Source organism: Vanellus vanellus (genome assembly GCF_965231255.1).
Source record: "Vanellus vanellus genome assembly, chromosome: 2".
Lineage (NCBI taxonomy): Eukaryota > Metazoa > Chordata > Aves > Charadriiformes > Charadriidae > Vanellus > Vanellus vanellus.
In genome coordinates, this window is record NC_138906.1 from 7,033,106 (window position 1) to 7,054,929 (window position 21,824).

Consider the following 21,824-nt stretch of genomic DNA (forward strand, 5'->3'; position numbering starts at 1 on the left):
TAAGATCCCTTTCCTGAAATTAGGCAATCACGTGAAAATTTCAGCTCTGTGTGCGGGTCTGGTTTACGCAGTGTCATCAAGACAATTTATAGCTCTTGTGTTTTCTAGCAAAACTTCAAAATGTGAATTAAGATTCTTAAAAAATCAAAAAGTGAAGCAGACCAATTCAGTATTTATTAATCTGAAAAATCCCAAGAGCAATTTTTTAAGGAAATCTTCTGAGAGCCCTAACTCATTATCTGTGTTGGGCCATCCTGCAGTATCTGGTGCTCTGATGTTTATTATCAAAAGGCTTGTTTTCTAGGCCAAAGCAATTTTTAATACCCTACAGTCTGCTATCCTATGAATTCACTGAACTCATTTATTAACCTTTTTAAAAAATAAGCATTTCATGTAAATAAACTTCAGAATGTAAACAAATGGCCCATCTGTTGCTGCTCCAAAGCCCTCTGAGCCACTGGAGGACTCACACCAGTTGCAGTGGACATCAACTCACATCCAAAACAATTCAATGATGCTCTTGATGGAAGGAAGCAGCCAGAGTGGTGTGTGTTGGTAGGAACTTTTGACCAGTGACATTTGGCATTCCATTTATTTTGAGGAGAAGAATAAACCCCCATAGTCAACTCATTAACTGGAAATTTGGCTGGGAGGAAGTGATATAGTGTCATGGGGTACCTCTGTTCTGACTGTGTGGACCCTGCAGTCCTGCATCTCCGGCCACCTGCACTATAAAAACCCCGCAACTGACTCCTGGAACTTGCCTGGCTTGACCCAGGGCTCTGTTGAATGTCTGGCACAAGGTTGCCTTCAACTCCTGCTGGCTTCTCTGCATGTACACCTCTTCAGCCAGGCTACATGGTCCAGGGATTGGACCAAGAGCAGTCCTACCATTCCCCACTGGTGACTTCTGGCCTTTTTGCTCGATTCCTCTCCCTGCAGTCTGAGCAGCCCCAGAAGCAGTGGTGTTACAAAGGTTTCATTCAAGGAATAAAAAGGTCAACATTGGTATCTTTAATGCACCACTTGGTTGATGCAGCGTTAAGGAAGGGCAGCTCATGAAGGTCTGGCTGAATGGGGGTTGTCTTTGGGACTGACCCAGACCATCAGGTTATGCGTCCTCTCAGTGTCCTTGTATCAGAGCTTCTTGTCAGCTGAAAGGGAAAGAGCTCTGTGCCAGAGCTAAAAAACCACACCGGACCTATCCTGGTTGGTGATGAGTCTGCTGACGTTTTCCCACCCATGTTCTCTGCGCTCCCAGCTTGGAGATGAGTGCTCGTGGAGCTAGTAAAGGTATTTGTGCACCTGTGGTGGATTGAGGCTCCTCCACCCACAGATAACTGACAGCCGTGTACGGTGCTGCTCTCCCTCTCTCACAGAGAGATAAAATAGTGATGGCTGGAACTGCAAAGCCCTGGAATAAAAAGGTGAAGGGATGAAATGGAGCTGTGAAGATAGCCCGGCTCTCTGGAAATGGAAGTAGAGGAAATGTACCACTGGATAGACTCTATAAAAATATAGTTAATGTCAGGGCCAGCTGCAGCATTGCTTTAAATGGGAGGAATTGTACAGCTGCTGCAGCATACCGTGAGTAGATTTATTTGTGTGGTGCTGATATGGGGAGGAGGGGAGACGCTCCCATAAATCCATTTAGTAAATCCAGCAATGGTTAATACGGTCACAAAAATATATTTGTTATCACTAAAGGAGATTTACCTGTTACAAAGATAATCAACTTAGTGAGATAATGGCTTGAAGTGAATTAGAGTTTGACCATGTGGTATTAATAGTAAGTAATAATAATACCAATAAATGTTTTCATTATATCTGAAAATAAAGATGCGGAGCATTATGGCAAGCAGCCGTCAGTTATGGTAGATGGACAAAAATGGTTTAAATAGTTGAAGGCTTGAGTCAGTGCAGCAGGCCACTGAAGAACTAGAAGAAAAGTATATTTATAGGAAAAATGTACTGATATCTGAATAAGAATAACAAAGCGTTCCTCGAAATGCTGGAAAAGGTGGCTTAGCTATTAGGCTATGGAGAACAATATTAAGTAGGATTTTCATTTAATGTTGACTATTGCACTAAAGCAATTCAGAAATGGAAGGATTGGCTCATTTTGTAACTAGAGGGGATAGTGCTTTATATTTCATTTTGCGTAAGTATTATGGTGAAATGAAGAGACTGTTTAACAGAGTACTACTGACCACAATTTAATAACAGTCCAAATTTCAAGTACTGCAGGGAATTAAGCAATACATACAGCTAGATTAAAGTGTAGGCAGACCAAATTAGATAAAAAGAGGAATACATTAAGAAACAGAGCAGTTTCAGTGTTTATTCTGAAGAAGAACTAGAGAAGAAAATTGGCCAACATGGTGAGATAGTAGAGTTCACTCACAGGGAGCACAGACAATTACAAAAGCTCTTCGGGGACTTCAAAGCCAATGTGGCTGAGTCATTTAGTTTGGAGCAGGGATACTAATCTGAAAAACAGCAAACAGAAACCTGAAGTACTGTTGGAGATTCATAATAATACTTAAAAAATAAAAATGATGTAAAGAAATAGAGGAGTGAAAAACACTCAGAAGCAAAATTGGCAAAATGGATTGTTAATTCTGTTCATGAGGACACCAAAAAAGAGAATCAAAACAGGGTGATCTGTCAGTTCTGTTCTTCTTAGAGAGCAAAAGTTTGCTTTGGATTCTTTGAGAGAGTTTTTAATGTTTTAAAGGACAGCAGGAAGCTTCTGAAATGGCATCAGCCTCCTCTTGTGCCTTTGAACCTCTTTTGCATGAATGGAAAAACAAAAACGAGTGAAACCCCTTAAAAGTGTAATACAGTGAAGAATTGCCTGGTGCTGCAGAGGACATAGCTGAGAGACTTAGTCATGATGTGCAAAGAAAGATAAGAACTTGGTTTTCAGTCTTTCCAGCCTTTTTTAGCTTGAGATAACTGTGTGCCACAGGCACTTGGTACAGGAGACATTTCGGTTTTGTAGAAGACCTGGGATAGCTTAATCTCTGCTTTTTTATTCAAAACTGTCTTGGTATCTGGACTAAATTGTATTCTCTTTCCTTAGCTCCTTTCAGCCCACAGGCAGGAAATTTTCTCATCTCTCTTCTCACTCCTCTTGTTTTGATTTTGCAGATAGGGGAAAAAAGTCAGTTTATAAACTTTGTTTACATCATCATTGGCTTAACCACAGTTATGTGGTTACACTTGATTTTTGGTCGATCCTTGAGGAAATAACCATCCTGTCCCCAGGGTTCAGGAATTCCTTCCCTTAGCTACACGCTCAAGAACCACACGCGCTTTCCTGCTCTACCACTGTGGTCACCAGGACTATCTTGGCTGATGGTGCAGGTGCTGTCCAGCGCCTCTGCTACCTTTCTTCCTGCCTCCTCCACCAATAAAGGCAGCATACCAGCACTAGTGGTGGTGGTGGTGGCAGAAGAAAAATCTTTTTTTTTTTTCCTAAATCTGAAAAAAAAAAAAACCAAACCCACAAACCGGTCCATTTCTGTGCATTGTGGATCCATAGGCAGTCAGCCCCCACCACCTCCCCCTTCAGGCCTTTGGCTGATACTTAATCTTTCTTGCATGAACTTGCCAACTCTACGTTGCAAGGTTGCTGGTGTTGTTGAGAACTGTTGGGTTCTCTCCTCCTGTTGTGCATCTGCCACGAGACAATCATATAAATCCGTAAGGAGTAAGGATTTCCTGCCTATCCACCCAACACTTTGCTCGTTCTTGCCATCGTTTCAGTGGCTCCTGCAGCTGGAGAAAATGCCAGGTAACTTGGGAAGCAAGGGACAGAGCCCTCGGGCATGGGGATTCAGCGGGAAAATCCACACTGAGAGATCTCTTCCTTTTGGCTTCACTAATCGCTAAGTTCTAGCACACAAAAGTGACAGCAAATATTCCTGGTCAGACTGTCAAGAAGGGGACTTTCTTGACATTGTCATTAAAAGCTTAATTCTGTGAAAGAAACTTCATCTAAGCTACTGCAGGTGCCTCTGGTTTCTCAGCTTAGTTACTGGGCACAGCAGTCGTGGTAAGGTGAGATGACTGCTTAGTCTCTCCTCAACTCACAGCGGACGTGCAGGTCTAAAATCTTCCTTTTGGTGGACACATCTGTCTCAGGATGACCAGGAAGATTTTTCTGTTCTTTCTACCAATTTAAATGACTCTAGGTGTTCACAATTTACATAGAAACCTCTAAGAAGGCATCTTATCAGACAAGTTATTCCAGTCCGGTTTTGTCTCCAATGAGTAATGCTTACCACTGCAAACCTAGGAAGAGGAAAAAGGAAGATCAGATCTCCCAGACTCCTCCGTAGGACTGTTCTTTGCCTATATGAATGGAGTATGGGATGGGGGACAGTTGAGCATTAGGTAGAATCAGGCTAAAAAATTCTTGATATCAAGCACCAATGGTAAAGTTAAAATAGAGGCACAGCTCGTTCATCTAGGGAAACAATGACTTCTGGAAGGTTATTGTTTTCCTACCTGCAGTTCTAGATTTGGTAAGGGACTGCAATCAATAAGCCCAAGGAGGATTATTTTTAGATGTTAATAATAACAAACCTGGGAATCTGAAGTTGTAGATGCAGCAGTGCTCATATATAAAAATGAAATAAAGACAGAAAAGTAGAAAATAATGATAGTTTACTTCCACAGCATTATGAAAATTATGTGATCAATATATCAATATCAAAGTTATTGAGCTGTCAGTTACCTTTAGGAGAGCTAATAGTTTAGAAATACCAGCTGATGGAAAAACTGCAAACTTAATTCCAATACTTGTAAAGATTTCTAGGAAAGCAGCTGCAAATAGCGTGCTTGAAAGCCTGTCTTAGGTTGTGGTGTCTAAATTAAAGATGTATTTGATGAAGTGAAGTTTTATGAATGTGTGAGTTACAGTGGATTGAAAGGTATATGATGTCAGATATGTCACTGGTTTAGAGAGAGAGATGTACCAATGGACTGAGTGTAGTTGATTCACATCGTTGGTAACTGTAGAATCTTTAATGTTATTTATGTATTCCATTACTAAAATGGATTATTGACTAGCCAGTCAGTAGTAAGTAGAATTCTGAGTTTAAATAGTGTGTTCTTATGTAGAACAGGACTCAATGTAAGTGCTGAATGCATAAGAAATAACACTTAAGAAAAAAAAAACCTTAAAAATATAGTAAAATTATTATAAAATCACTTTTGAAATTATAGTCTCAAACCCCAGTATTTTCTTTTTCTTTAAATACTCTACTTAAGACACTCTGAAAGGGTCTTGTTTTCAAGGTGTTCTATATATGTTTTATCTCAAAAACAGTATCTTGTAAGGTAAAATAAAACCCTGTAATTTCCTTTAGATAATCCTGTCCAAGCTATTGAAGTAAAAAATAAAAATAAAATAAAACAATAGTTAAACTTTATTAACCTCTTACTGGGAGGAATAACTGCTATTTTTATAGCTTAAAAGTGGACTTTTCAGGGGTTTTATTTTTTTATTCCAGAGTAGTTTCTTGCATTCATTTCATGGCAGGGATTCTTTTCTTGTTCTGAAGTCAAACTGTGTCATTACCAAAGATCTGGGGGAAACCAGCTTTAATTAAAAAGAAAAAATCCAAATAAATATAAATGTATTATCTGTTTTGTCATCTCCAGTTAGACCTGGAAGACTCATGGTTGCTTCTGGTTCTATATTTAGAAAGATACACGAAATGCACTGAGTTTAGGTCCTTAATTCAGGTACATAGTCTTTGCAGCTCCCAATTACATCCAACAAAGTGATAGGAGTGATTTGGAGAAGGAACTTTCTGAGGTGGCCGCTGGAGGAGCCTGTTCCATTTTCTATGCCTTAATCGAACGAAGCAGCCAAGGGAGATGGTCCAACTAAAGCAGCCACGTAAGATGCCTGAGGATGAGGAACGTGGGTGCACTGTGTAGGTGACCTTTGGCTGCAGAGCAACTTGCTGAACATGGATGTGATACCCATCCAAACCATGGTCTTCTTGGGCACTCGAGAAGGGATCACAGGCTTGTGGGAAGCAGGTCATGTGCGTGGTGTGAATGCAATCAGAGCCAGCCTGGCTTCTCTTTGATGTCTTAGGTGTAATGCGCTGTTGAACTAAACAGGCGTGGATGTTGGATATATATCTGTGAATACATATAAATATATGTGTGTGTATATAGATGCGTGTGCGCGTACACAGATATCTTCTCTCAGCCCTGTGCATGATTGTTAGCTCTGCCTGATGAATTGTTTAATTTTTTTGCTTTCAGAATCACTGAAATGGAACTGTATGAACAGATATTCTGAAACTGTATGAGAACTGTATAGAAAATAATGATGTCCAAGTCAGATAATAAATGTAGCAAGTTTGGGGAGAGCTGAAGTGTTTGAGGTGTTGTCTGAGGTGGTAATAGAAGACAGTGAGTGTTTGATGAGTAATTATGGAGGTGGGAGGAAAGAGGGAAGCAATAAATCAGGTTGAGACTGGAATAGGTGTTTTATTATGTATGATTGTATGTGAACCAATGATTAAGACAAAGAACCTCTCTGGGCTTTCAGACTGTGCTTGTCAGCGTGGAATCTATTCATGTTACTCCACCGTTAACTGTAAATATTGTGGCTTTGTTCAGGTGCTGTGGATCTTTTCATAAATAGCTTCATAAATGCTCAAACCTTAATGCTCTGATGTGTTATTAACACGGGTATTGTACCTGTGCACTTTAATGTTTTAAGTTAAAAGTTAAAAGAAAGGCCCAGCGGAAGAAGTGCGAGGATCAGTAAAACATAGGAATTGGTATGTTGTATCCAATATAGTCTCTTCCCAACCATTCGATAGGATTTTTTTTTTGGTCTTGTGCTGAAAGGGTAAGTTCTTACCTCGGAACAGTTTGTAAAACAGGAGGATTTGTCACCCAGGTGCATTTCTTTTGCTGATCACAAAAAGGAGCGATCTACTAGAGGACAGATCTGCCACAGAAGATTCAAGCTGAACATTTTCAGAGTTTTCCTCAACCTTCAAATTGTTTATAAACTGCCAAACTAACATACCACTTGACTTGCACAGTGATGTGCATTTGAAAGGACCTCGTCTGTGCCCTTTGGAGCCTGTCCTTGGACTTCTGCTCCCTCTGGGTTCAGCAATAACGTGCCTTGCAAAGGCAAGAGGTAGCTGTTGCTTTTAACTCTGAACGGTCAGCCCAGGTGCACCACGAGCCCATTGGCAGAGAATGGCTTGCACTGCTGCTTTCCCTTGTTGCACTGGTTTTAAGGAATAAGTAAATAAGTATTTTTATATATTTGGGCAACCTGGTCTAGTGGGAGGTGTCCCTGTCTATGGCAAGGGGGGTTGGAACTCAATGATCTTCAAGGTCCCTTCCAACCTAAACCTTTCTATGATTTTCTCCTGATACTTTTCCTCAACGCTGGATTCACCCAAGTGAGATGGAGACTCAGTATGGGAATTGCCAGGCTCAATCTGGCCCTGGTCTACATACAGCAGCATCTGTCTGTGGCACAGAGCAGCCCCACGTGTTCCAGAAGAAATTAATACAGCCTAAAGTATAGCTATTTTTCTAATTTTTTATTAATATTAACTGTTATAACTCTGGATATCCTTATCTACATAACCAACAAATCTCTCTCTGAATGTTTTGGCCACAGGGGCAGCCTGCAGCAATAACCAGCAGTTGAAATGCCAAGCGTAGTGAAAAATATTTCCTTTATCTTTACTTTTGAATTTTTTTTTTCTTTTTTTACCCCTCCGTTTTCTTAGGGCAAGAAACATTGTTATCCTGTTCTGTGACAGGGAGCACACAAAGCTCCCTGTTCTCATTTTCCAGAATACATGCTATTTTTGACTCGGATAGTCACCTCTTTTCTAAGATAAAAAGATCTCCATTTTTGGATTGCTCTTCTTATTAAACTTTTCCCAGTCATTCTCATTACCCGCTTCTCAATACCCTCAAGTCCAGCAGTTACCTTATTGAATGCAATCCTGTGGTCTGTCTTCCGGCTCATAGAATTGTAGAATCATTTAGGTTGGAAAAGACTTTAAGATCATCAAATCCTACCATCAACCTAACACTGCCAAAACCACCACTGAACCATGTCCCTAAGTGCCACATCTACACATTTTTTAAATACCTCCAAGGATGGCAACTCAACCACTTCCCTGGGCAGCCTGTTCCAATGCTTCGTAACCCTTTCAGTGAAGAAATTTTTCCTAATATCCATCCTAAATCTCCCCTACAGCAAGTTGAGGGTGTTTTCTTTTGTCCTATTGCTTGTTACTTGGGAGAAGAGACCGACCCCCACCTTGCTCCAACTTCCTTTCAGGCAGTTGTAGAGAGCAATAAGGTCTCCCCTCAGCCTCCTTTTCTCCAGGCTGAACCACCCCAGTTCCCTCAGCTGCTCCTCATAAGACTTGTGCTCCAGACCCCTCACCAGCTCTGTTGCCCTTCTTTGGACATGCTCCAACACCTCAACATCCTTCTTGTAGTGAGGGGCCCAAAACTGAACACAGCACTCGAGGTGGGGCCTCACCAGTGCTGAGTACAGTGGGACAATCACTGCCCTGGTCCTGCTGGCCACACTATTCCTGATACAGGCCAGGATGCTGTTGGCCGCCTTGGCCACCTGGACACACTGCTGGCTCATAGTCAGCTGTCTGTTGACCAATGCCCCCAGGTCCTTTTCTACCAGGCAACTTTCCAGCCACTCTTCCCCAATCCTGTAGCATTGCATGGGGTTGTTGTGACCCAAGCGCAGCACCTGGCACTTGGCCTTGTTGAACCTCATGCCATTGGCCTCAGCCCATCAATTCAACCTGTCCAGATCCCTCTGTAGTGCCTTTCTGCCCTCCAGCAGATCAACACTCCCGCCCAACTTGGTGTCATCTGCGAACCTACTGAAGGTGCACTTGGTCCCCTCATCCAGATCATTGATAAAGATATGGAACAGAAATGGATAAATGTATTAAAGAGAATTGGATGAGACAAGCCACTGGTTTATAGGTTTTCTTCAATAGTACTCCATCCTGTTCCTCCCGCATCTCAATATGACATTTGTCTTTGATCAGAGCTTCATATTATATAAAACTGTTGGCTAAGGATCCCTAAAAAAGTCCGTATCTCGCACATGAACTGATACAGGGAATTAAAAACTTGACAAAGTTATGGATGGGCGAGATTTTCTTCTTCTCTGCTTTACTTCACATTCTGACAACATACTATCTCACTTCGCATTTCTCCACTCATTTTTTTTTTTTTTTTAGTGGAATAGGCCTCTCTAGCGTTCCTCATTCAGTCCTGGCCTTGGACTTGATTTACCTGGAAAATACTGTGTACAGTAGACTTTTTCACCTTTCTGCTCACCCTCTCTTTCTCTTGTACTTGTAAATGTAATAAAGTTGTGCAGATACAGCCCTCAGTGTGCAGAGATACTGCACATTGACTTTTCATCTTAACCTTTGTCTTCTGTCTCTTAGACAGTTTTTTATCCAATTCACTTGTTTTCTTTATCACAGTACAAGCAAGAGTATTTTCTTCTATTTTTCTGGCATCTGTCCATAATCACAAAGGCATTCGACCCTTGTAGCAGCTTTTGATTTTAATTCTTTTGTGTGAAACATACAAAAAAACTCCACAAAACCTCTACAAAACTTCCGGAGAGCACACTTCGGCATTTTGCTGCCTATTCATGTGAAGCGTACGTCTAAACAAGTGGTACTAAATATGCTTTTAGTTACGTGCTATGCAGCCTACAGCCCTAAGAGCGTGTCTCTGCGTGACTGGTCAGGCACGGAGACACGGAAGGAAGTTATCTGAAGATGTTTAAAAGCCAGCATGCGTATTTATTGCCATTCATTGTCTGCTGTCTCATCTTCCTCGGGGATGCTCATGGACTTGGCATGGTCCCCAAGCCATTTTGACAGCATCTAAATTCTCCACTCCCCTATGGTCTGCAGCTCCTAATGCTCCTGATGTGCTTTTCCTTCCCTCCTGACATGTTTTTTCTGTCCTTTGGATGGTACAGGCAGCATGAACCAGGTATTGTGGATCTTTGAGGCTTTCAGAGTTTCTTTCTAGTGCAGAGGAGCCATCTAGCAGAGGGCTTGATTGATATTTTTAGTGGCTTTTTCTCAAACAGGGGAAAAAGCTGTACTATCGAAATTGGACATGTTCTTTTCTGTGCTATGTTGACTGTTGAGCCGTGGCTGGGAAATTGCTTCTTTGGTTTGTGTCAAGCATGGGGAAAAACACTGACAGGAGCCTACCAGAGACACTCAAGCTTAAGGAGACCACTTTCCTCCCAGCACCTTCTTGTATGGTTTTCTATGGCCTCCTCCCAGCTCTTCCGTATCTCCTGCAGGATGAATTCAGGGCTGCAGTTACCCTAAAGTCATATATTAGCCAATGCTGTGTATAAGATTCTCAGAAAAAAAGAAGTTGACCCAATTAACTCCTCCTGTTCCTTTTTTAAATGAAGTTTTGAAAATGTCCTTCCAGACAGTTAGAGGGTAAGGTGGCAGGAGAGAGCTGGGCCAGAAGCGAGTGCCCAGGGGAAGAGGGAGGGAAGGATGGGAAGCAAGAAGGGAGAGGAGAGCACCCGAGAGCCTGCAGACACAGCAGCAGGGCCGGCAGCAGCAAATGCCAGGGGACAGCAGAGGAGAGCCAGATCCCCTGTCACAGGGTGAGCAACAGGAGAGTAACTGATTATTATAATTATTTGCGACCCCTTTTAGCAGGGAGGAACTAACTGGCAGTGCCATTTATTCCCAAGCATTCTTCCCTAATAATACCCTCAATACAGCCTGTTCCATCGCTTTTGTGAGGCATGTTTTTCATCTTCAAACTCAATTTCATTTATTAGAGACTTCACCGTATGCGACACAGTGTGCACACAGCAAGTGCAGCAAGGATTCATTTTAATTATTATGTATTACCAGGAGGTACAGTGTGTTTGTGCCGGTGGGCGAAAGGACGAGGAGGGGGTGTTATCTGTTTTGCTTCTGTGTCACGTATCGCAACCGTAAGGTGATGGGGCTTCCTGAATTGCATTTTAAATTTGGAATCGGGACGTTTGGTGGCTGTAAGTGTTCTCCGCCAGCCGTAGCGCGGGGAGAAAGTCTCCAACCAGCAAGCACCCATGTGGCTGCAATAAATAGTCTGAGATAACAGACACCTCTCTGAAGACTTTGGTAGAAAGTCAGCCAGAGGACTCTACTCTGGGCAGTGACTAATGATGTTTGAATTCTGCTCCTTATGCAAGAGTGATAATACGTAGCGGGGTTTGTTTTGTTTTGTTTTGTTTTTTCAAATTGAAATGGATTTTTGTAAAATGAGTCAAAATATAATTTCAGTTGGGTCTTTGAAGGAGGAACAGAAGCTGGACTCAGAAACCGTGTTTTCTAAGCTGACTCTAACCTTTTCCATTTTTCTGAACTGGAAACTTTTCCTTTCTTTTGCACGGAAATGCGGAGGACTTCTATCCTGCAGGTCTATGTATCCCACTGGCTTTCTGCTCAGGGGTGTGATGTAGGTGTTGAAAGTACAAGCTGGAACATAATTTTAATTAGAATAAATTATTTTTTTGAGGAAGCTTGCCTTTTTTTTTTCTTAACTTGATAGGTGGAGCCATTGTGAATGTTTGTTAGAATTGCCTGGTGTGGAAGGGAGCAATGCGGAAAACTGAAAGATATCAGTATATTGGAAAAAATGTAGAATGAAACAGCAGAAATACTGAGAAGCTTGAGGAACTGACTTTGGAAGGAAGACGATGCAAAAATAATCTAGAGGAATTTGTGTATTTCCTCACTTCTTGCTTATAGCAACGTTAAAACTAGGGTTAACGCTGTGTGCTTTGAGCAGTGTAGGAGGCAGAGCACAGGCTTGCAGGAGACACTGCAACTCATGGTGTTACAGGAGGAAAAAATGAGGTGGTGTATTTTCATCTTCCTAATGCTGTTGCAAACTCAAGCTTTAAGGGACCACCACCGATTGTTGGGGTTGCTACCAATCTTCTTGGTGTCCCTGGAAAGCCAGGAGTTCTGAGGATGTTGGAAAGATTGAATTACTCTGGGTTAATGTAAATGTAACTGAGGGCTGGATCAGCGAACATTATTTCCTGGGCTGTGTTTAGCATAAGGTCCCTTTGTTGGTGATGGGGAAGAGCAGACATTACTCCATTCCACAGTCACGGTGTTTTGTTGTCTACAGACGACCATCAGTAGTCCCTACCAAATAATAACGTAATGTATATTCGTTATTAAACCATTCCTGAAAACAATTAAGGGAATTTGTTAGAGAAGTGTTTACCCTTTGATGCTATAAGTGTGTTAATGTCAATGCCAAGGAAGACGTGATTCATAGTAGATGGAGGTAAACCTCTACTGGAGGTAAACCTCTACTATTTTCCATCTAACCATCACAACTGCTAGTTGCGGTGAGGTTATGGTAGTGTGAGCTTCATCATACCCCCCACACAGCAAGGGGTGTGGGTTTTGGCCAAATCTTTACTGTTACTGGTGCTTGAGCCACTTCGGCTGAAGGAGTTGCCATCATCTCACTGTATTCTGCAGGCAGACAAACCACTGTAAGAAGGTAAGAAGCTGCTTGTGAGCGCTCACTTTACAGGATTATTTTACTGAACTCAGCACCTGTAAAACACAAGCTCTGGGAAAACAACACCAACATATGGATTCATCATACACCTATTTAATAGCAAAGAATCACCCTAACACAAGTAATAGTGTGTCAGAAGCATTGGAGATACAGGGTCTTAGTGTGTATTTATAAGGCTCAGGCACAAATATGCATATGTTTTGGAGAAGATAGCATCTCGTTATTAAAAAGCATATTTCTGTTGAATTTTTGACTGCTGAGTACTGACAAGAAATGTTTTGTATTCTTGAAAAATAGATGAGTTTATTTGACAACAATGGAGTAAATAATGTGTGAGTGACCAGAAACTGATATGAAGCCAGTGTTATTCTGACAATTTTTTTTTTAAATTCTTTTAATATGATCAAGTAGTTATCTTACTCTGAAAATTCCTATAGAAAAGTTCCTAAAAGGCATTGTATACACTATAACTGTGACATCAACATTTTACAAAAACTGGTTGAAAAAAAAAATTATTAGAATTTCCTTTGGAAAGAATGGCATTTTGCATAAAGATTATGTACGCATACACATACACAAGGACATTGTTTCAGCTTGATTTTACTTCAAAAATGAAAAAAAAATCTAATATATAGGTTTTCAGGTTTTGTTTTCCACTTCTGTTTTCTTATTTTATTTGCCACTGACATGCTGAAATCTTTCAGTGAAAAAACTGACAAAACAAAACAAAACCTGATTGTAACCTTCCAAGACAACAAAAAAAAGTCATTGTGTTTTCAGGTGGTGTGGATTAGTTTGAGCAGTCTATGTTTCGGAGAGAAAATCCTACTGTAAATGAAACAGGAGTTTTACGTTCTTTGCCCACGTTAGAGTTAACTGATGGAAAGCTGAGGCCATGGGTTAATACGATAGCAAGGTGGTTTGGGCTTAAAAGCAAGAGTGATGACTGTTTGCTTCTTAAAGACCTCTGATTGCCCGGCATGCTTGATCGAAATCCAAACCAACTTGCTTTGAATGACAAATGGATTGTTGTGCGCATTTTTGATAATACAGCCATTTGTCTCCTTGGGTATAATACTCTCATCTCCCCCTTCATTTATCAGTGGGGAATCAGCGATTCAGCTCTTCCTCAGGCTGAGGTTTGGCACGGTAGCTGTGGCACTGCGCTGCGCAGTTGCAGACTCCGTGGTGAAGATAACCCCTCCCAGCAACATCTACGCGCCGGTTCCTCAGCATGATTTCATAGCACTCTTTAGCACCTGCCGTATTGCTTGTTTTAGAAATGCAAATGCTTACGTCGACAGCAGACAGCAGAATTTTGTCTGTTCTTGAGATTTTAACTTCCTTTTTTGCACACACAGTCTCCCTTTCCTCCTTGCTGCTCTGCTCTGACTCTGTTCTCATCTTCTAATTTGGCTGACCAGGAGGTGTTGGTTTGGTCTTCAGCCAGCGCTGTGCTGCAGAGCTTCAGTCACCCCTCAAAGAAAGTGGTCGACACACAATGACCTTTCTATGGTCCTCCTGGTCTTAGCATTTGCAGTACGAAAAGTGGCAATTCACTGAGAGCGGTGCCTGTTTGTGAAATTCAGTGACCATTTCATAACAAGGTGCAGAACCTCTGCAGTTGTTTGTCTACCTCTTCTCTCACGGTTGTGCCATATTTTCTCCGTACCCCGGGGTCTGATGGGTTTGTGTCACTAACTCTATATATCCCAAATAAGATACCGCCCATCTTGAGAAAAGCAGAAGTCTTTCACCAGCAGGAGTGGAGGGTGAAAGGAGATGGAAGACACGGCATCTTTCCCCCTTCTGTGGTGATTCATCACAGATCTTTACCCATATTGAACACCTGGGTGTGTTTGTCAGTCATGATGTTTCCATAGAAAGCCCACATGTGAGACAAAGAGGAAAAGCACACAGTCGGAGCAGGATATATGCTCTGATAACTTGTGAACACCATCACGTGCCCTTGTAACCACAAGCTCATGGACAGTAATTCCCTCTTGGCATGCAACAGGGCAGGGCTTTTCCACTGCTCACAGCTTACTGAGAAAGCCACAGAACATCTGTTCGGTGGCTTGTGCCATTGAGCATTCTTTGCATAGCCTGCCTGGATAAGCTGTCACTCTTGATTTTTAAAACAATTCACAATGCAGGGTTAGCCTAGATTGGAGAACATCTTCTGAGCATCATATGCAGAGGCCCCTCTGCTCACAAACACATGCTGTGCAAGGCTGCCACCATCATGTCTTATGTCAGCAGGGGATCACGTCCTCTCTGCTGCAGCAGAGCACACTGGTGTATCTACCCATCATCAGTCAGCTGCTGACCTCTGGTTTACATTTATTGTGTTTCTAGAGCAATGTTTTTATTCTTTCTTCCATGCCACCATTCAGGTTTTAGAGATGCTCCTTAGAAGATCTCTTTTCTTCAGACTCTCTCTGGAAAATTGGTTTTGCTTATCCTGTTGAGAAGAAGTTGGCCTCCCGTGCTGTTTCTCTGAATGTTAGACTTTGTTGGCTGGGGCTAGAAGAGGGAGTGTGTACACAAAGGCTCTCGTTAGCCTGGGGATGCTAATTTCCTTAAGCCTCATTGATAGTCAACCAGGGAATGATCCAGAGCACTTAAATTTAGCTTGCTCCTCTGAGGCTCCCTCGAGAAGTGTCTGTCTCTCTCCATTGCCATTACAGATGACTGCGTTGATAAATATTTGTCTTTATGAATACTTCCTTGTTTGTTTGATCTTTAACAGGGTGCATCTTTCTGTTTCTTTTGCGTTATACTGTGCGTTTTTTATGCTGAGCAGAATCCACCAGATTGGGGGAGTGGGCTGTTCATTAGTATTATTACATTTGGACTTATAGCTGGTTGCATTTTTAACCTATGAGTCAGGAATTTCTATCACAAACTTCAATTAATATGTATCTCATCAGTGTAGAGTCTAAAAGTTATGGGCAAGCTTATGGTTCGGTTTCACTACATACTGCTATACTGAATTCAGTAACAACGGTCTCTGTTAGAACAGCCATGGACGCGGCTAGATGATGTTTCCTACAAACATTGCCCACAGCCCTGCTGCCATCTTATTAAACTGGTCAGATCTGGAATTCCAACGGCAAGTGTTTAAAGAGCTTTGAAAAAAATATATTTGTTTTTCCAGTTTATAGAAGTTAAAATTAGAAAAACAAAGCAAAAACATGCCATTCATCTCTCAATTACTGTCCCAATTGAATATGTTGGTTGGTGGATGGTGTTTGTCAATGTTATCGTTCCCAGAATGTACTTCTTAAAAAGCCATTTCTCTATTTCTGTTGCAGTAAACTATTTCATAAAAAATGGTACAGAAGATGTGTTACTGTGCGGCAATAGCACTGATGCTGGGTAAGTGCTTCAAAAATATCTTCACTTCTGGTTCGGTTTTGTTGCACTTTTTTTTTTTTTGCTGTGTTTTCTTTCAGTTCTGTCATCTTCTCACCAGCATGAAGTAGATATTTCAACTTCCTTCTGTCAGTCGTAATAGGAGAGAGGATAATGACAATGTTGTGCATAGTAATACAATTTTCTGAACTGCAGGGAAAAGAAGTTTGTGTGCGTCACTTATTCAGGTCTAAAATCTTTAGGGGTCTTATTACAGTTCTTTTTCAATATGTTTAAATTTCTCAGTAAAATAAATAGTGAAAACTAAGTAACACTTCAGCTGAGTCGAGAGTATTTTAAAGGAAATGAAAGAGGAAAGGAAACAGAAAAGCTGGAGGGATTTAGACTGATGATGAATTCTTGGCTTTTGGCAAAGGAAAATAAACAAGTCAACAAATGCTAGTCTCCAAAATAACATGCTTTGGAGGTGGGAAGGTACTAGTTTTGAGTTGTGTTCTACATTTGTACATGATACGTTTATAGACTATGCGTGTTTCTTTCATAGTATAAACAGTGAAGAGATCCAGAATAATTCCCGAGGCATACCAACTTACTCTGCATAAAGGACTTTATTCATATCCCTACCATCTGCAGGTGCTAACGGTTCCTCCTGCATCCGGTCCTCAGGGTCTAAGCACCTTGTCTGAGGGTGTGATTTTACTTGACAGGTTCTCATGATATTGATGGAAATGGAAGAGTTCAGATGGGATGGATAGGGATGGGATCTTGTGTGGGCAGAGGAGATTATAAACTGTGCAAATATCGTAAGCTGTTAAGAACTGTAGAAAAAGGAAGAAAAGACTTTAGAGTGGAGGGATGGATGAGCTTTTGATCTAAATACGTGAGAGCATTTGAACCAGGGAAGTGGATGATCTAGGTCAAGTGGGGGGAGGGGGTGAGATGATCTTCTTATGGAGGGACATGTTTTGAGTTGGTAGAACCAAATGTGAAAGAATGAAAAAAATGATGGTTTAAATTAGGAAGAACTTAATGTGAAAACAGGCATGTGCACACAGGGAGACAGCAGGAAGATGAAGGGAAGATAAAATCTAAACTTGCCTGTGGAGAGGAGGACGAGAAAAACCATGGGGTCCTGGAGAGACATGCTTTGCTTTCTGCTGCCCCTGTCTATATCTGTATTTACATAAAAAAAGGGGAAAGGTGAAGTGTCAGCCTTCCCTCTGCATGTTTTGTGTGTGTGATCTGTATTGCCAGTCTCGTTTAGACTGTAAGCTCCTTGGGCAGAGGGCCATGCTTTCCTCTTTTTTTTTGTTCCACCGAAGGTACAATGTCAGCATTCAATAATTAAGCGCTTTGTTGATTGTAATACATTGCATTTATCCAGGCTCAGGCTGGACTCCAAGACTACTGGGATGTTTCCCGGGGATCCCAGAATTTGGCAATCTACCTATGCTAGTGGACTTCTGCCTTTGCTAGCCAAGAGACAATAATGTTGAGCAAAAAAATGTTCAGCACAGCAACAGTATTTTGCACATCATGAAATATTATTCGTTGTTCTCCCTGATGACCTGAACCATGGTGGTGGCTGGCTGCTACGGTCGCGAGCAGTGTCAAAAGGGCTGATTAGATTATAGGTAGTTTGTGAGGAACAGTTTAGGGATTACTGATTTGGAATTGCCCGAATGGTGGGAATTTAAATACCAATCCAATATCCATGGAGTATCTATATATTAGTAGCTTGTATGGATTTAAGGGTTCAGTTCTAGCAAGGTATATTAGCAAAACCACCCTTACCATCAGCAAGTTTGCTGATGACACAAAACTGGGAGGGGTGGCTGACACGCCGGAGGGCTGTGCCGCCATTCAGTGTGACCTGGACAGGCTGGAGAGCTGGGCGGAGAGAAACCTAATGAAATTCAACAAGGGCAAGTGTAGGGTACTGCATCTGGGGAGGAATAACCCCATGCACCAGTACAGGTTAGGGGCTAGCCTGCTGGAAGGCAGCTCTGTGGAAAGGGACCTGGGAGTCCTGGTGGACAACAGGATGACCATGAGCCAGCAATGTGCCCTGGTGGCCAAGAAGGCCAATGGCATCCTGGGAGGCATCAAGAAGAGTGTGGCCAGCAGGTTGAGAGAGGTCATCCTCCCCCTCTACTCTGCCCTGGTGAGGCCACATCTGGAGTATTGTGTCCAGTTCTGGGCTCCCCAGTTCACGAAGGACAGGGAACTGCTGGAGAGGGTCCAGCAAAGGGCTACAAAGATGATTAGGGTATTGGAACATCTCTCCTATGAGGAAAGGCTGAGGGACTTGGGTCTTCTTAGTCTAGAGAAAAGAAGACTGAGGCGCGATCTTATCAATACTTATAAATACTTAGAGGGAGGGTGCCAGGGGAAGGGAACAGTCTTTTTTCAGTGGTGCCCAGTGATAGGACAAGAGGTAACGGGCACAAACTGGAACATAGGAAGTTCCATCTTAACATGAGGAGGGACTTTCTTACTTTGAGGGTGGCAGAGCACTGGCACAGGCTGCCCAGAGAGGTGGTGGAGTCTTCCACACTGGAGACATTCCAAACCCACTTGGACGCCGTCCTGTGCAACTGCTGTAGGTGACCCTGCTGATCTCCAGAGGTCCCCTCCAACCCTGACCATTCTGTGATTCTGTGATTTCCTTCCCAAGAAAGCCAATAAAGTGCAGTGTGTCAGCAAAAAGCCATGATTGGAGACAGCCTCCAGCGGAGGCACTATGCCCATGAAAGGGTAACAGCCTGAAACAGCCACTGGAGTACATCCAGCCCTCATGTACAAGAAGGGGAAAATGCCACCTCCACACCTAGAGTCCTTGTGCTTATTTTGATAAATACATCAAAACTATCAGTGTTTGTGCCATGAAGGGAAAGCCACTTTCCCTTTGTGCACCAGCTCTCTCTTCTTCAGCCTCTTCCTGTTTTAGTTAAGTATTTAATAGCACTGGGTGAGGTTTGTTTTTAAACGCCTAAAAATGGGGAATAAATATTCCTAGCTCAGGACTAGCAAGTACTGTCTCATCTGCTATACTTTGCACAGAGTTCCTGCCAGTCGTCCAGTCGTTTAAAGACATGAAGATAATTAGAAAGATGATCCTGAGGCCTCAGGGGACTTGCCGAGTCATGTGTTCCCACCTGTTAGGATAGAAAGACCATAATTTACAGGCTGATGTATCTAACAGAGTGCAATGTTGTTTTTTTTTCTCTTATTCTTCAATGGTCAAAGCAAAGAGCAAGTACGTTCAATAGTAAAACACAAAATCTGAATGTGTGGCACCTTTTGGGATGGGTTACACCACAGGATCAGAGGAGGTTAAGAGTGAGTGGATGCATCAGATTGTGCTTACCCCACGTATAAGAAATGAAATTAATGACAAGCGATAATGCTTAAGTTGGGAACCCATCGAGGCATCAGGAAGGGGGATAGGGAAAGACAGTTGGCAAGGCCATGTCTGAATGTTCATAGCATTTTTGGAACGTGCTTCTGCTCCCAGTTTGGAGCTGGAATTTATCAGCCTCTGGGGTACACTGAGGACCCAAAGGAAATGCGGGGAAGGGTGGTGTCATGTGTGCACTCCCGGAGGGATTTGTAGTTAGAATGAGGGATGTCTGTGTTGTGGCCAGGATATTAAATCTCAAGGTAATTGGCAAAGCCATTTTAGTGCATTTTTAAAAGCATGTTAATGACACTCTGAGGTTTGGCTGGAGCTGTTATTATAGAAGAGTAAAAAAAAAAAAAAAGGTCTAAATAAATCTACTATGGCAATTATTAGGTGATGAGACTCAAATGGTCTGATGTAAGAGTGTGTAGTGATGGAGACTGCAACCTGAGCTGGAGTAGCAGGCCAAAATCAGCAGGGAAATGATCATCAGTGTATGTTATATCACAGACAACCTAATTATCTCCAAGGTGGGGGCTTTATTACATTACTAGGAGGGACTGTTTTCTGAACAAGCACCCAAACTGCCAATAAAACAGGAGGTAATGGACCTAGCTAATATTGATTCTATTTCAGGAGGGATTTGAATAGATGTATGTCACTCAGCAGCAGTGTGTCTCCAGTACTTTAACTGGCAGCTGTAAGCAAAAAACATTTATTTATGTTTTTAGGTATGCTCAAGCAACCTCAAGGAGATACTTTAAGAATCACATTGCAGAGAGATGGTAGGAACACTGGGGAGATGGCATATTTCATGTTTGCACAAGGACTAACCTGTCTGTGCAGTTTCCCACGTGACGCCTCAGAAACTTTCAGAAATTTGATTTTTCGTCATTTAATCAAATAGAACTTTTGTGTTGGTTATCATTTTGTTTATCCAACTGCATTTTTCCCCTTGATGTACTGCAAGAATTTGCTTTGTATTTACAAAGAACAGAAAGTCCAGTGGAAACAAGAAGTAATGTTTGGAGTAGAAGGAAAATCAAATGATTGTGATCAAAGATGTTCTTCAGCTCAAAGTGAATGCTAGTGACGCGTGCTCAGTGTTTCACAACAAGCACATTCAGAACGCTACGTTAATGGAAAAATCCTCTGCTTTGAGATGTGTGTCACAGATTGGTCAGACACTGGAAGCAGCGCTAACAGCAAAGCTCTTTTAACAAAGAAAATGTAGTGTATTTGCAGAATTATTCATGTTTCTATATGTGTTTTGGGGTTAGACTTGGTTGTTCTTTTGGATATGGCCCCACGGGGATTTGTCCAAGTTGGTTCTCCTTGCAATTTCAGCTTCTTATATTTGATTTCATTAAAATAAATGGAGAAAGCTCAAATAGATAGCCTGATTTTCAAATGGATTACAAATTCTGTAAATCTGCTTTTCAATTTAATTCCCAGTGTAGTAGCTTATCCAATTTGAACACCTTGTTTTAGCCTTGAGGAAGGTCCAGTAAATATCCAATACTATGATCAAATTTTACCGGATCTTAGTTAGGAGCAGAAGCTGAAAGCTGCTCTAACCTTTGTGAAATCCAGTTTTAGCATCAAGTGGACTATGCTTTGCAAGGGCTGTAGAAGAGCAGGTGATAGCAAATAGCACCGTACGCTGCCTAGAATCAGGCATCACGGGCCTTTTGAAGGCATCTACCCTGCTGTATGAAAGTGGCTCTTGAGGGCAAAATGACCACATACCCACAGATCAGTATTTATGGTGATAGTGCCAAAGGGAAGACCTGTAGTGGGACACAATCCTTTAGGGTGTGTGCTTAGGGACCTACAGCAAGGACAAACCCTGGCACTCTGTGCCCAGCCCCAGGCAATGAGACGTGACCAACACCAGGCAAGAAGCAAGGAAGCCTCCAAGGGCACTGCTGTCAGGAGGAGATGCAGTCCTGATCCCACCTTCAGATCCAATGAGACATCCTGCTAGAGCACAACAGCAGTGCCTCTACCAGGCACCGCCCTGCTGCGACCATCAGACCAAATCTCCCAGTGAGTGGACTGTGGGAAGCGTTTCACATTAGGCCACACCAACTTGATTCATGCCGCCCATGCAATTACAGCTTGCTCCTTCTCCGTCACTGTTAGCTGTTCATTTTGATGAGATGAATGGTCATAGAATCATAGTATGGTTAGAGCTGGAAGGGACCTTGAAGATCATCAAGTTCCAACCCCCCTGCCATGGGCAGGGACACCTCCCACCAGACCAGGTTGCTCAGAGCCCCATCCAGCCTGGCCTTGAGCACCTCCAGGGATGGGGCATCCGCAGCTTCCCTGGGCAACCTGGGCCAGTGTCTCCCCACCCTCACAGTAAAGAATTTCTTCCTAATATCTAATCTAAATC

At 42.3% G+C, this 21,824-nt stretch overlaps 1 protein-coding gene across 1 annotated transcript in view; it reads left to right on the top strand.

Annotated features, from left to right (window-relative positions):
* Positions 1-21,824, top strand: part of LOC309686298 (sodium channel protein type 5 subunit alpha-like) — a gene marked incomplete at its 5' end in the record, with an annotated part of 177,068 nt that overhangs the window by 25,640 nt on the left and 129,604 nt on the right. Inside the window, 1 exon segment of the mRNA XM_082498902.1 lies at positions 15,960-16,023. Within this exon segment, the coding sequence (XP_082355028.1) occupies positions 15,960-16,023 (64 nt within the window).